Source organism: Barbus barbus (genome assembly GCF_936440315.1).
Source record: "Barbus barbus genome assembly, chromosome: 8".
NCBI classification, from domain to species: domain Eukaryota; kingdom Metazoa; phylum Chordata; class Actinopteri; order Cypriniformes; family Cyprinidae; genus Barbus; species Barbus barbus.
In genome coordinates, this window is record NC_136736.1 from 27,695,660 (window position 1) to 27,708,199 (window position 12,540).

At 37.6% G+C, this 12,540-nt stretch overlaps 1 protein-coding gene across 1 annotated transcript; it reads right to left on the bottom strand.

The window, feature by feature from the left end:
* Positions 1-765: 765 nt before the first annotated feature.
* Positions 766-8,933, bottom strand: LOC306873357 (uncharacterized protein C4orf54 homolog). The gene is made up of 3 exons (XM_079422594.1): positions 4,692-8,933; positions 2,066-2,107; positions 766-1,975 (listed from the first exon to the last, which is right to left on the bottom strand). Exon 1 carries the CDS (start codon positions 8,865-8,867, stop codon positions 4,698-4,700), a length of 4,170 nt encoding a protein of 1,389 aa, XP_079278720.1. The 5' UTR covers positions 8,868-8,933; the 3' UTR covers positions 766-1,975; positions 2,066-2,107; positions 4,692-4,697.
* Between the last annotated feature and the right edge of the window lie 3,607 nt (positions 8,934-12,540).

Consider the following 12,540-nt stretch of genomic DNA (forward strand, 5'->3'; position numbering starts at 1 on the left):
GGAACATTCAATTGCTTTTTAAATCTGTGCCATTTATGCACATTAAAATGGAATACAATTCTTTCATGTTTCATGACATTTACATAACCTATTGCTTTCTATACTCTACATTACTGTTACCTTAAATCTCTCTCTCTCTCTCTCTCTCTCTCTCTCTATATATATATATATATATATACCTGACAAACCATTTTTACTAAGGCTATATACAATAGCAAACTATCATTCTATGTGGCTGTCATGTATTTGTTTTGTGTGCATACAGTGCAAACCAACCAAAATAATGAAATAATACCATTTAACTGCTTCAACATGCAATCCTCAAGCTATAATGGAACATTCAAAGACTAGGTGATCTTTTTAACAGCCCTTACAAAAGGCAGCTGAGTGGGCCAATAGATTCCTCCAATGTTACTCGTGTACTATTAACATCACTGGAACTAGACGTATAAGTGATTTTAATAGTGCAATGACGTGCATGTTCCACTGAATGCTTTTAATGTGAATTAAGGAGGCTACTTGATTTATACTTATTCAACTTATACAATTGGATGTTTTATTCGTACCCACATTACTAATTCAAAATACTCCGAAAAATCTTTAGCACACCAAGTACTGTATTTATGTATCATGAATAAGTAAGTACCATAATGAGTAAGTAAAATAAGTATTTAAAACCTAATTTTGTTGTTTTTTTCCCTCTGCTGGGTCATATTTTGATAGCAACTCTCATCATGAAACAATATGTATTGATGGATTTTTGATCATTATATGAAATTTATTCAATTTACAGAACTTGCTGTTATATTTATATATTCACATTCAGAAAGCTTCTTACAAAATACCCATATTCAGCATACCAAGTTCATGTATCATAAATAAGTACCATAATGAGTATAAAAGAAGTGTTATAATTTATTATTAAGCAGGGTGTAGCATCTTAATTTGTGTTGTTGTGATTTAACCATAGAATATGCATCTAATACCATATATTATTATTAATTATGTTTAATCTGTGTTTCTCTGGTCATATTTTTAAGTTGCACCTCTCAACATGTATTGGTTATTTTTTGATTATATTAAATTTTAATAGTGTTATCTTTACGGAATTAATTTGAATATCACATTTATAATGAGCATTTTTAACACTGACAAAAATAACAATGCATTCCTTCTAACATTGGTACATAGATTGGCCTGCAGATCCATATACCTTTAATATACGATCAATGTAACAAAAAAGACAACAAAAAAATGAACAGGGAGGACAGATGATGGAAAAGAAGGGGTAAAACAGAACAAGAGTATAATACTGTGGAGGCAAAATGAGATAGCAACATGCCTGCACTGCAAACTGAGGTAATTGGCAACATAAAGACTGAGACAATTTTTAAATGTACAAGTATTTTCAGTTCAAGCATTATTATTATTATTCACTGACACTATACAGAACTCCCCAAAGATCCATCCGTCACTATAATAACAATTTTCATCACAGTGAGAGGAAACAGACTCGGTCTCTCTCACACACACAACCTGGGCACTACACAAAATGCTTCTCTTTCTCTATCTCTGTTTCTCTCTCTTTCACACAAGCCATGCTTTACTCAATCAGAACTTGCTACCTACAGATAGATAAAACGTTCATAAAAATGTAAAAATACAAACACTTTATACAACAAAATGAAATCTTGAACAAAAAACATTTTCCCTTAACTATGCAGTGCTGGATGGACAAAAAATAGTTGCCTCAAAAAGTCTACAGACTACATAAATAGCTAATTTTGCACAAAGTTTGTAAAGCTGCTTTAAAATGTTTCATCTTTAGCTTTTCAACATTGCAAAAGTCACAGATCAGGAGGCAACACCGGGTAGGAATTGATGAAGACAGATGTGGGAAACTGTGAAACATGTCTGAGGAATTTTTTTATGAAGTGGGAGGAGGACTGACTCCGACAGACAGACACAGACCATCCTGAGAAGGAAAAGGAGAGAACAGACCAATCAAAGAAACAATACATTTCAAGGCTTAATTGTATTAATCTAATAGTGACACTTAACTTACTTATTTGGGTGTTTCTTTAACTGCACATTTTGGCCCTGTGGACTTTTAGAAAAAAAAAAAAAAACATTATTAGTGATTTTAATTTGTCTACTAATAATGTTCTATAACATTTGGAATTTATACGTTTAGAATTGTATAATTTTTTATACTTTTTGTTTTATAAATGTCAATCTCAAAATTTTTTAAATTTTTAAATCTCAATTTCTGAACATTTTATGTAACATAGACAATTAAATATATACACTTTTCTTTGAATAATATAAAAAAATGACACAATAAAAAAAAAAAATTTTTTTTTAACTATTTACCTTGATTTTTTCCATCTTATAAAATTTTCATCTCCCCCCCCCTCTCTCTCCAAAAAATGGAAAAACTTTATTTAAAAATTTTAACTGTGATGGAATTTAAAGTTGTAATTTGTGCAAAAAATTACAAGCTGTTTTTCACACATAATGAGTTTATGCTATTGAGTTCATGCTTATTGCACTCTTTGTTTAAATGATCATTGTTTCAAAAAGTAATAATTCATAGTTCTATGACGGGTTTTCATATTTGAAAATCTTTGTCCAGTTTAAAAAGAAAGAAAGAAACAATCATTTGAAGCAACAAAAATAAAAAGGGAAAATTGTATTATGACACTTTCTACTGAAATGCTATCATTTTATATACTACAGTACAACATGCAGCATATCATAAATGAAAAACAAAAGATTAGAATAAGTCTGCGTGACTATGCTGGGTGTCTTTTATCACGAGCATTAAATATGCAGTCAATGGCCATATTGCTTTCATCGTTGCAGCCAGTATTGCAGCAGACTAGAATCTCTAAAGTTCACATATGAATGTCCCTCTCACTCCGTCTCGCTCTATAAAAAGGTTTGACCCTGCTGCAGCTTGTTGGTCCTCTGATCGGCTCCAGCAGCTGTCATCCTACTGGCTCAGCACAACAAATACTTCACTCGCCTACTGACCTTTCCACACACATACACACGCTTCAGCTCACACTCACACATGCATACTGTCAAGTGCCAGCAATAGTTGCCAGTGTTTGGTATTTCTATGATTTTGTTGATGTGCATCATGAGAAAAACATGATCCATACATATTTTAATTTGCAAAGTCTTGGCATTCACTTTGTGTGTGTATGAGACACTAATTGTTGGTTCCTCTGTAGATTTCTTTCTAATCTTACCTAAACATCTGCTTTACTTGCCACAGTGGCCTTTATTTTGCTTACTGACACTATTCTTTGTCAAGCTGCTTTAATTCAAACTGAAAAATTAAATCAAATGTAAAATACATCACACACAGACATCATAAGACCAAAAACGAAATAAAATCCAAAAACCTGGATATGAAACTATCTAACAAGTCTCAACTTTTCATTGATATTCAGGCTCAAGCACATACATATAGACTGTACAATTCATAACTTCATTCACATTCACTTTTTCAGACAATATTGCTCCACGAAACCCACATAGATAATCATAGACAAATGTTTTTTTCTTTTTTTGCCTTTCCATATATGTTTTATAGCCTATATTAAATATTGTTAATATACTATTAAGAAATCTTCACTGTAAGAGGAGAAACAAGTGTTTGGGATTCAGTACAAACTGGGTCCCACTTTATATTAGGTGGCCTTAACTACTATGCACTTACATTTAAATTAATCATTTGATACATTGCACTTATTCTGTACATACATGTTTTACATTGTACTTATATTTTTAAAAATACCTGCATGTAATTACATCCAATTTCTGTAAGTACATTTATAATTACACTGTTTACCCATCCCTTACACCTTAACCCACCCTTAAACCTACCCGTACCACCAAACCTGTCCAACCTTATCCATATCCCACCTATAGCAGCAAAAGTGTTTTGCAATACAATATGAACACAAGTACATTGTACTTTTTTTGATGCAAGTACATAGTATTTAAGTACAGCAAGTATAAAGTTGGATCCAAATCTGTTTTATTCAACAACAACAACAAAAAAGTACAGCACACTTGAAAATGTATTAATTAAGTGCTGCTAAATATCAAACTGCATCAATAGCAATTGCAAACAAATGATGTTTGGCCTCTTTTTTTTAGAATGACATTAATTTAACTGGTCCCTATGTGAGTTCAGTAAACACTCTCAGGCAAAAAAGGATGAAGGACAACTAATATGTACACTTTAGGTACTCAAATGTACTTTTAAAGTACTGATATGTACCATTTAGGGGTAAATAAGCTACAAATATGATTATTATTTTTTTAGCTTTTCCACCTAAGGGTATCACCCCAGCTTTGTACTTTTTTTTATGAAATTGAATGTATGAAGTCAATTCCCAGGGTGTAGTTCAACACACTAACTATGAATTAAATTTGTTCCACTAACGTTTCACAAGTGTTATTTTTAAAAGGAAATAATTAATTTTATCAGTTGAAACATATTTTGTTTGACCTCATTTTCAACAGCAAATTGATTGCATTATATTTTGATTAAGCTCAGAAAGTTCCAGAGAAAGCAATATTTGTTATAAATGCAACATGATTTATATTTTTTTGCTCGACACACACACACACACACACACACACACACACAAAGCCATGCAGTGGCCACTTACCTTCCGCTATCGATGCTCCACCACAAAGCTCATGGTTGTGCCGTCAAAGGAGGGAGGAGCAACAATACGGGCACCTTGCTGGGATGTAATACTGATGACAGGTTTTGTGGTGCTGCTGGGAACTGCAGTGCCCTGCGGGATCAGATACATGCTGCCTGTCTCCACCGTGTCCTCGCCCTCTGAGCAGGTGGAAGAGTGGGACTGGGGGACCGGGAGTGGATGGGGTGGCAGCAGGGTCGAGGGGTAGACCAAATAGGTGGGGGGATAGGCTGCTGCAGGGCCGAGAGCGACCGGTGAAACTGACACAGGCACTGGGGTGAGTGATAAAGGAATGTCCAAGTACTGACCACTCTCAGGATGGTAAAAGCGCTGGGCGGCTGGGTGCATGGGCACAGGGGTGTCCACTAAGTAGTACTGGCCGGTGGAGGGGTCCAGCAGGAGCTTGCGCTGGATGTGAGGCGGTGGGTGGTCCGCTGGGGGCGTGAGGCAGAGGAGCTGGGGTTGAGCAGCAGGTACGGCCGGCAGGGGCACGGCATGGTGATATATCGTGGCCATCTGACTATCAGGAGACCAAGACTCCATTACGATATGTGAGCGTTGCAAGGGCTGATGGGAAGGCTTTGGGTGCGATGTTTGTGAGGGTTTTGAATCGGAAGCACGAGCCTTAACCGGAATTGTTAGGTAATTGTCAGAATCTGTCTGCTGGTGCTCTTTGTGGTGCTTTTCCTCACCTTTCGACTTAGAAGGACATATTTTCAGCGACAAAGGAGCTTTATGGGATTGTGTGGAGAGGGTGTAGTTTCTGCTAGAAAACATTTGCTGAGTGCTGTCATTTGTTGTATTTATACGTGGAGGTGCTTTGAGGTTACTGCCCAGACTAAAAACGCACTTGTTATTGAAAGAATCTGCCCTTTGGGTTACTAACTTAGCCGTGTCTTCCTGGCTGTGAGAACCTGTTGGCATACACGCTTTATCCTCGTCAACACCAGAACCCGAGGTTGCGGTTGACTTTTCAATGTGCAGCTGCAAACTAGTGTCTGCTTTCCCACATTCGTTCTCAATGTCCGTTTTGGTCGTGACTCCTTGCTCCTCTCGTGTGATGAGCGACAGCACGTGACTGTCTGTGATTGGTCGCGGAGCTTGCGTTTTGCGCTTCCATTCGTTCCTATCAAAAAAGTACAGTTGCTCCATCGTTCTCACAGCTGCTTTTAACTTTTCAAGAGCTATTTGATTCGAAACCTTCGACTCAGGTTTCTTCTCGCTGCCTTCTGCTGCTTTTTCTGGTTTTTGATTTGCCAATTTAGCATCGATTTTTAAGCTAAATTCTGGTTGTTCAGTCACAGGTTGCTTAGCGCATGGCATTCTGGGTGCAATGCGCAATGTTTCACTTTTGGTAGGCCACTCTGAGAGATTTGGTGATAATCTCACCGTTTCACTGACATTCTCGACCGTGTTAACAGGCTCAGAGTGTTTTGTGGCATTGTTTGTGTTCACAGACTGGCATTTTATTACCATTGGTGTAGGAAATTGTTTCTTGTCAGGTCCCCTATTTACAGGTTTGCTCTCCACTCGTAATCCAGTAGATGCCATCCCTGATGAACAGGAAGAATTTTCTAGTGCTACAAACCGATATGAGCTTTTTACCAATTTGCGCACGTCTCGAACCTGATGAATAGGTGTCTGAAACTTACATTTACTATCTCTAATATCCCTCACCATAAAATGCGGCACTTTGTCTGATATGGTCAACAAATGGCTTTTAGATTCGCTTGTCGCCTTTTTAGTGTTGGTGTTATGATGGATATTGGGTGTTAACAGATTGGTGATATTAAACGGATTGATTTTGTTTTCTTTAACACTTCGCAGGCGTATTTTGATTTCTTTTTGACACTGTGAGGCTTGGTTTGTGTCCGCAGGGCTATGGAGATGGTCAGAGCTCAGTTTTCGGTACCCTCCCCCATCTGACTCTGCAAGATCTCCAGTCACTTTCAAATTATGTAATGAAAGCCCAACAGCTTCCTTTTCCTTAGGCATAAGCTGCGAGCTAGGGACATACAAGTGAGACATCTTAATCATCTTACTTCTCTCGCCCTCAACACTTTCACTGCTTTCCGTCACAGGTCTAATTGAGGTGTCTGGCAGTGACGACTCCTCCTCCAGTGTGCACTGAGATTCTCCATCACCTTGTGCTTCCTGTTCTCCATCTTTCCAGGTTTTAAAAGCACTCTTTTGGCTGAGGGTCAAAGGAGTCTTAAGCGGTTCGCTTGAGTCTAATTTAGAGGTCATTTCTGGGTCACAGGGTGAGTCAGCAGCATAGAAACATGGATTCTCTTGCGGCTGGTCTGTTGCCTCACCGAGCTCCTCTTGAGAGTGTCCTGATGCGGTTTCTGAAATCTGTCTTTGCAAGCTCTTCACAGTATCTTTGCAATCCTTAGCGTGAGGGCTCACTGATGGAACAGGATGTGTGTCGCTTATTTCACCTCTTTCCATTTTACGCTCTTGCTCAAACTGCATTTTCTTGGAAATAACATTTTTCAAAAGACTAGAGGCAAAGATGGCTTTCTTGTGGGCATCTTCAGAGGTCTCACTGAAAGGACTTTCTGCTTCACACCCCGCCTTGGCCGGCGTGGTGCCCATAACATCAGCTGTGGAACGTGACATTGTGGCATTCAGTGCGCGTTTTGCGCGCCTCTCGCGCGCAGGTATCCCTGCACCGACATTACAGTTAAAGTTCAATGTTTCAGTAAGTGTGATAGTTTCACTCGGTTTGCTTCGTAACTCTATTTTCTTAGACGCCTGCTGCGAGTTCAAGTTATTCTTCAGCGACACTATTTTATTTTGAGGGCTAGGTGTATCGGTTTGAACTACGTCTTTTATGTCCGTACATTCGGTGCTTTTATTTCCCTCCATAACAGGCGTAGAGTTCTTGTGCGCCTCGCGTGACAAATTGCCGTAATTCAAGTCGACGAAAGCGGACCATTTGTTAAAACTCAGTCCGTTTTCTGACACCGAGGACTCACTCGAGCTGCTCAAATTTATAGCATCAAAGTAAGGGCAAGCCAAACTCCGGAAGGAGCGCGCGGTGAGGTTACGCACCTCTTTATCAGCATCATCCAGTTCGCTGACTGAACTGGACGCGCCGCTGGAATATTCATTGATGTCTTTTCCCCTCAGTTTGCTCGCGAGGTGCTGACGACCAGGAGGTGGGATAAAGTAGCGGTCAAAGACGGTCTCGCTTTTGGAGTCCGAGCTTTTAAATGAATAATGACTCCGCTCACCGGCACGTTTGGTGTGAAAGCGGACACTCCTGTGCCCTAACATACCGGCAGGTTCGTCGACCGCGCGCGAAGACGTTTTGATTGACAGGTGAATATGTCCGGCTGAATTTCCAAGCTGTCCGGCGCCCTCATCCGAGCTGGCACATTTATCGGATTCACAAAGTTCACTTTCGGTGCTGACCAGAGCACCTGTGGCGGAAAGCTTCGCTGCGCGTGAAGCGGGAGGGAATTTATTGCTCTTGGACTTGCTTTGGATTCTTCCGAGTGTCGTCTCGTCGCTGTCAAACGATGCGTAGTCAACAAATGAATATACCAAATTATCATCCTCAAAATCCCAGCAGGATCCGCGACCAAACTCGTAATCCACATCGTGATCCAACTCCGTCAGCTGAATCTCGTGCGTCGTTATATAGTGCGACTCCACGCTCGTGCTGTCCTTGGATTCGCAGCTACTGTTCAAGTACATGTCGGTGTATTGTAACTCCTCAGTTTCATACGACGCAGGTCTGGGATCTTCTGGGATCTTCGCGTCCACATAATCATCTATCAGCGGAGCGCGCTCTCCATGAACTCCCTCAGAATTGCATTTCTCGTCGTGACATGCGTTCGATGAACTTTTATCGTTATTTTCAGTCTCCTCTCGCTCCCCAGGACTCTTAATCCCGGAGATGGATGCATCGCCTTTGCATTTGAATATTGCCAGCTGGTTCCCTTCGCCTGTGAATGTGACTTTTACTGTCTTGGTGCTGTCTGACTTCATGTCCGAGGGGTTGCCCAGGTCTACATAATTTGTTTCGCTGTGATCGTCACTTTTGCAGTGCTCTTTCGTGCCTGCCAGTGGCTTTTTTAAGGGTCCGGTGTCCTCTCTGCTCGAGATGGCCGTTTGAAGTGTCTCCATCTGCTCTTGACGGCGTCCCGCACGGAGATCAGTGGTGTTGCCTCTGACACCGGACCGCAGCACGGGTTGTGTGAGCGAGCGAGGGGAGACACTGCGACGAGGACTGGAGAGAGAGGGAGGGGAGAGAGAGGGAGGGAGGGTCTCAGGTATGATCCCCTTACCGCTAATCATAGGTCTAGTAATGATAATGACGTAATGCTATAAATGATGACTAGCTGACATTAACTTGACACTTTTTTAGGCTGTCCTCTTGGCAAGGTGCAAGGATGTAAAACTCATACACGTAATGATATTTCAGGATATCTGGTTTAAGGTACGTTATGTCATGTTAAGGGGTATGTTTAGTCCTTAGGGAATACGTGAGCAATTTACATTCAATTAAATAATAATAAAAAATATAACTTTTTTTATATGAAAAAACGACATGGGCCTATAGCCTACTACACTCTAAAAAATCCTGGGTTATTTTTTTTTAACCCAAATGCTGGGTTAAGCCTTTTGGGTCATTTTTGGGGTTGTTTTTTCAGTGTTTGGGTAGTTTTTGTGTTACCCAGCTCCTGGGTAAAATGTAACAACACTGTAAAAAAAATAAAATAAAGTTGAGCCAACTTAAAATTTTAAGGCAACCAGCTTCAGCATATTTTTGAGTTTTCTCAACTTGTTGTTTTAAGTTTATACAACAAAAAAGTTGAGAATCTCCTACAAAAATAAGTTGAGAAAACTAAAAAATCTGCTGATATATATTAATGGAATGAACAAACTAAGCATTATATTTGTTCACCGGCAAAGGATATAAGCATCGCTTTTTATTTCTCCTCTTTCCTAGTTTCACTGCTGTTTCAGTTTTTATAACCATTTCTTGCTATATGCAAGTAAGTTGTAGTTTTTTAAGCATGTGTGTTTGGCTCAGTGTTTTTTTTTAGTATTACTGATAAACTAATGTAGTTTGATTTTTATTTGTTATCCATTTTAATTTTAGTTAACGTTGGAGTAATGTTTGTCATTTTATTAGTTTTTTTATTATGTCTGTATAGGTTTTTTATTATGTTTTAGTTTTATTTAATTTGAATTATTTTAGTACTTCAACAAACTACTTGGAAATGAAAGAATATTGAATTTATAAATGTATATAGGCCTATGTATACGGTAGAGAGGGGGGAAACGCCCCCCTACTGTTTTTCCCAAAATAACCACAAGATAAAGTTAAGATAAATGTTTATTGTAACTATGGACTACATTGACAAGAGTGATGTAGAAGTTCTCACTATGAAGTTTTCAAGCTTGTTGTTTTGTAGAGCATCACAGTTATATGAGAACAGTATAGGACCTTTAGATAGGGAGTACGTGTTATTTAATAAAAATATCATTATATTTTCAGAATGACTTTTTTTTTTTCTCAAACACAATGTGTGGGGTAAAACGCCCCCAAGGGGGCAATGGGCAATTATTGTAGTTATTCTGTTCTGAACATCAGATTCTTTGTTTTTCCATCAAATATATTCTAACTAGTTGATGAATAAAAATATTTTTATTTTATATTTAAAAGTTACCTCAAGTTAGCATCAGGTAGCTAGTTAGCTAGCCAGTTAGAATCAGCTAACAAAATGTTTCAAATAGGCTATTATAATTTTGTAATTCATAATTATAGATTATATTTTTAATTTTAAGCAAAAACTGTCTGTACTCTGATTTCGCTGTAAATGTTTAAAACAAATTGCTTTGTCAGACTGGGGGGCATTTTACCCCACCACAAATTTAAATTTTTGTTAAAAATCTAATAACATGAAAACTCTGGACATTTTTCATACTTTGTTTATAATTTAAAAAATGGCACAGTCCTTAAGGGGGCATTTTCCCCCACTCTACCCTACATATATGTGTATGTACAACCACACAAACATGCATATGTAGTTGTTTTCTTTTGGTGTTTGGCTTAGTATTATGTTAGAATCTTTATTATACTCTTATACCTTTTGTTCTTTAATATTTTGAATTGTTTTTAGCTTTTTTTTTGTTTTCATTTAAATGTTAAGTTTTGACATTTTGTTGTATGCATTTGTCATTTTTATTCAAGTTCTTTTTTTTTTTAAATGTGTTACACAGTTTTAACTTTTAGTTTTGGATCTGTTTTAGTAGTTTTAATACTACAATTGATTGCTTCTGTTGTCCTCGTTTGTAAGTCGCTTTGGATAAAAGCGTCTACTAAATGACTAAATATAAATATACATAATATAATACTAATATATGTATATGTATATATATATATATATATATATATATATAATGCATTACTAGAATCTTCAGGACAGCGTGAAAATGCATATTAAATATTACTTGTAGTTGCAGGCGGGATTCTCTTTAACACAATCTCTAATATTAAGACTTTCATTTGACTATTAATTTACCCCAAAGCTTGTGACACAGTTACTATTTTAGGAGGAGTGTATCATGCAATAATTCAAAGCTGACATTTAACTATAAAAATAAATGGATAATTCTTCAAGTTTACATTTTTTTTTGTCCTGCACAAATTAAATTTAAAATAATATTTGTATAGAAAGATTATTTTGACATACAAAGACAGTTTGTAGAATGAAAACAATACATCTACAATAGTTTCTTTTTACATGTGCAGCTCTTAATCAAAGGCAGCTGTATATGAAGTGTACTTAATTCACAAGACAAATTTTACGGCAGTTTCCTAGATCAAAGGGATGACACATCACACCCCATTCCCCACTACACAGGTATTATTAGACATCATGTCATAGTCCACAAAGCTTAGAGCAAAACACTGTGCTCAGAAGAGCCATGGGTCTATTGTGGGCGCACACCTCCTAGAAGCTCATAACCGCTCACATAACGAGAGTATAGAAACATTTGTTGTAAACTGAATGTTATCAATGTCTGCCTCTGGGCCACGACAGCTGCATGCCCGTATTAGAGCCAATGTATGCTGCCAACCGTACAGAAGGCAAGTTGGCCCTGGGAAAGAGACATGAGAAGCACAAGCCAACAAAGAGAGAGAGAAAAGAACAACTGCAGAGGTGTGAGGGATATGACAGTCTGAAATCATGGCACCCATTAAGAAAGAAGGCTATACAGACTTTTACAATAAATCTAAGATGGTGAAATAATAAGTCTAATAACAGCATATTCGCCTATAAATCCTAGTTTTCAAAATGCAATGGGAAATTTTGACCTTGGTAATACTTTAAAGTAAATAGTGAAAGAATGGGGCTAGTTGTCACATGGGGAACTTTTCTCAGTAAATAAGTTCAAAAGTACAGTAATTTTCAATATTGTATGTTAGTTACAAACGCAAAATTAAAAACTTTTAATCACCTAGTAAATCAGTGTAACTTTAAAATCGTGAGATTTTCTGTTCATTATATCTTCCAGAATAAAGTTACAGTATAGCTCATCCACAATAAATCCAAACTGGCTACTGCTTAAAGGACCGCTATAGGTTTTCCAGACAATAACCATGGAAATGTTCAATATTACAAGAAAATGCCCTTCAAAAAATAAACCTACCCAGATAAATATTAGTAAGTTAAGAAATAAAGTGTGACAAATAGCTACATAATAAATCATTTACAAACTGACATTCAAATATTATGCCAACATTTAGAAACGCTAACAGAAATGGAAAAAGTTTATTAATCCTATA

Excerpts from the sequence above, each read along its gene's own strand:
- LOC306873357 (XM_079422594.1), bottom strand. The coding sequence starts at position 8,867 with ATGGAGACACTTCAAACGGCCATCTCGAGCAGAGAGGACACCGGACCC.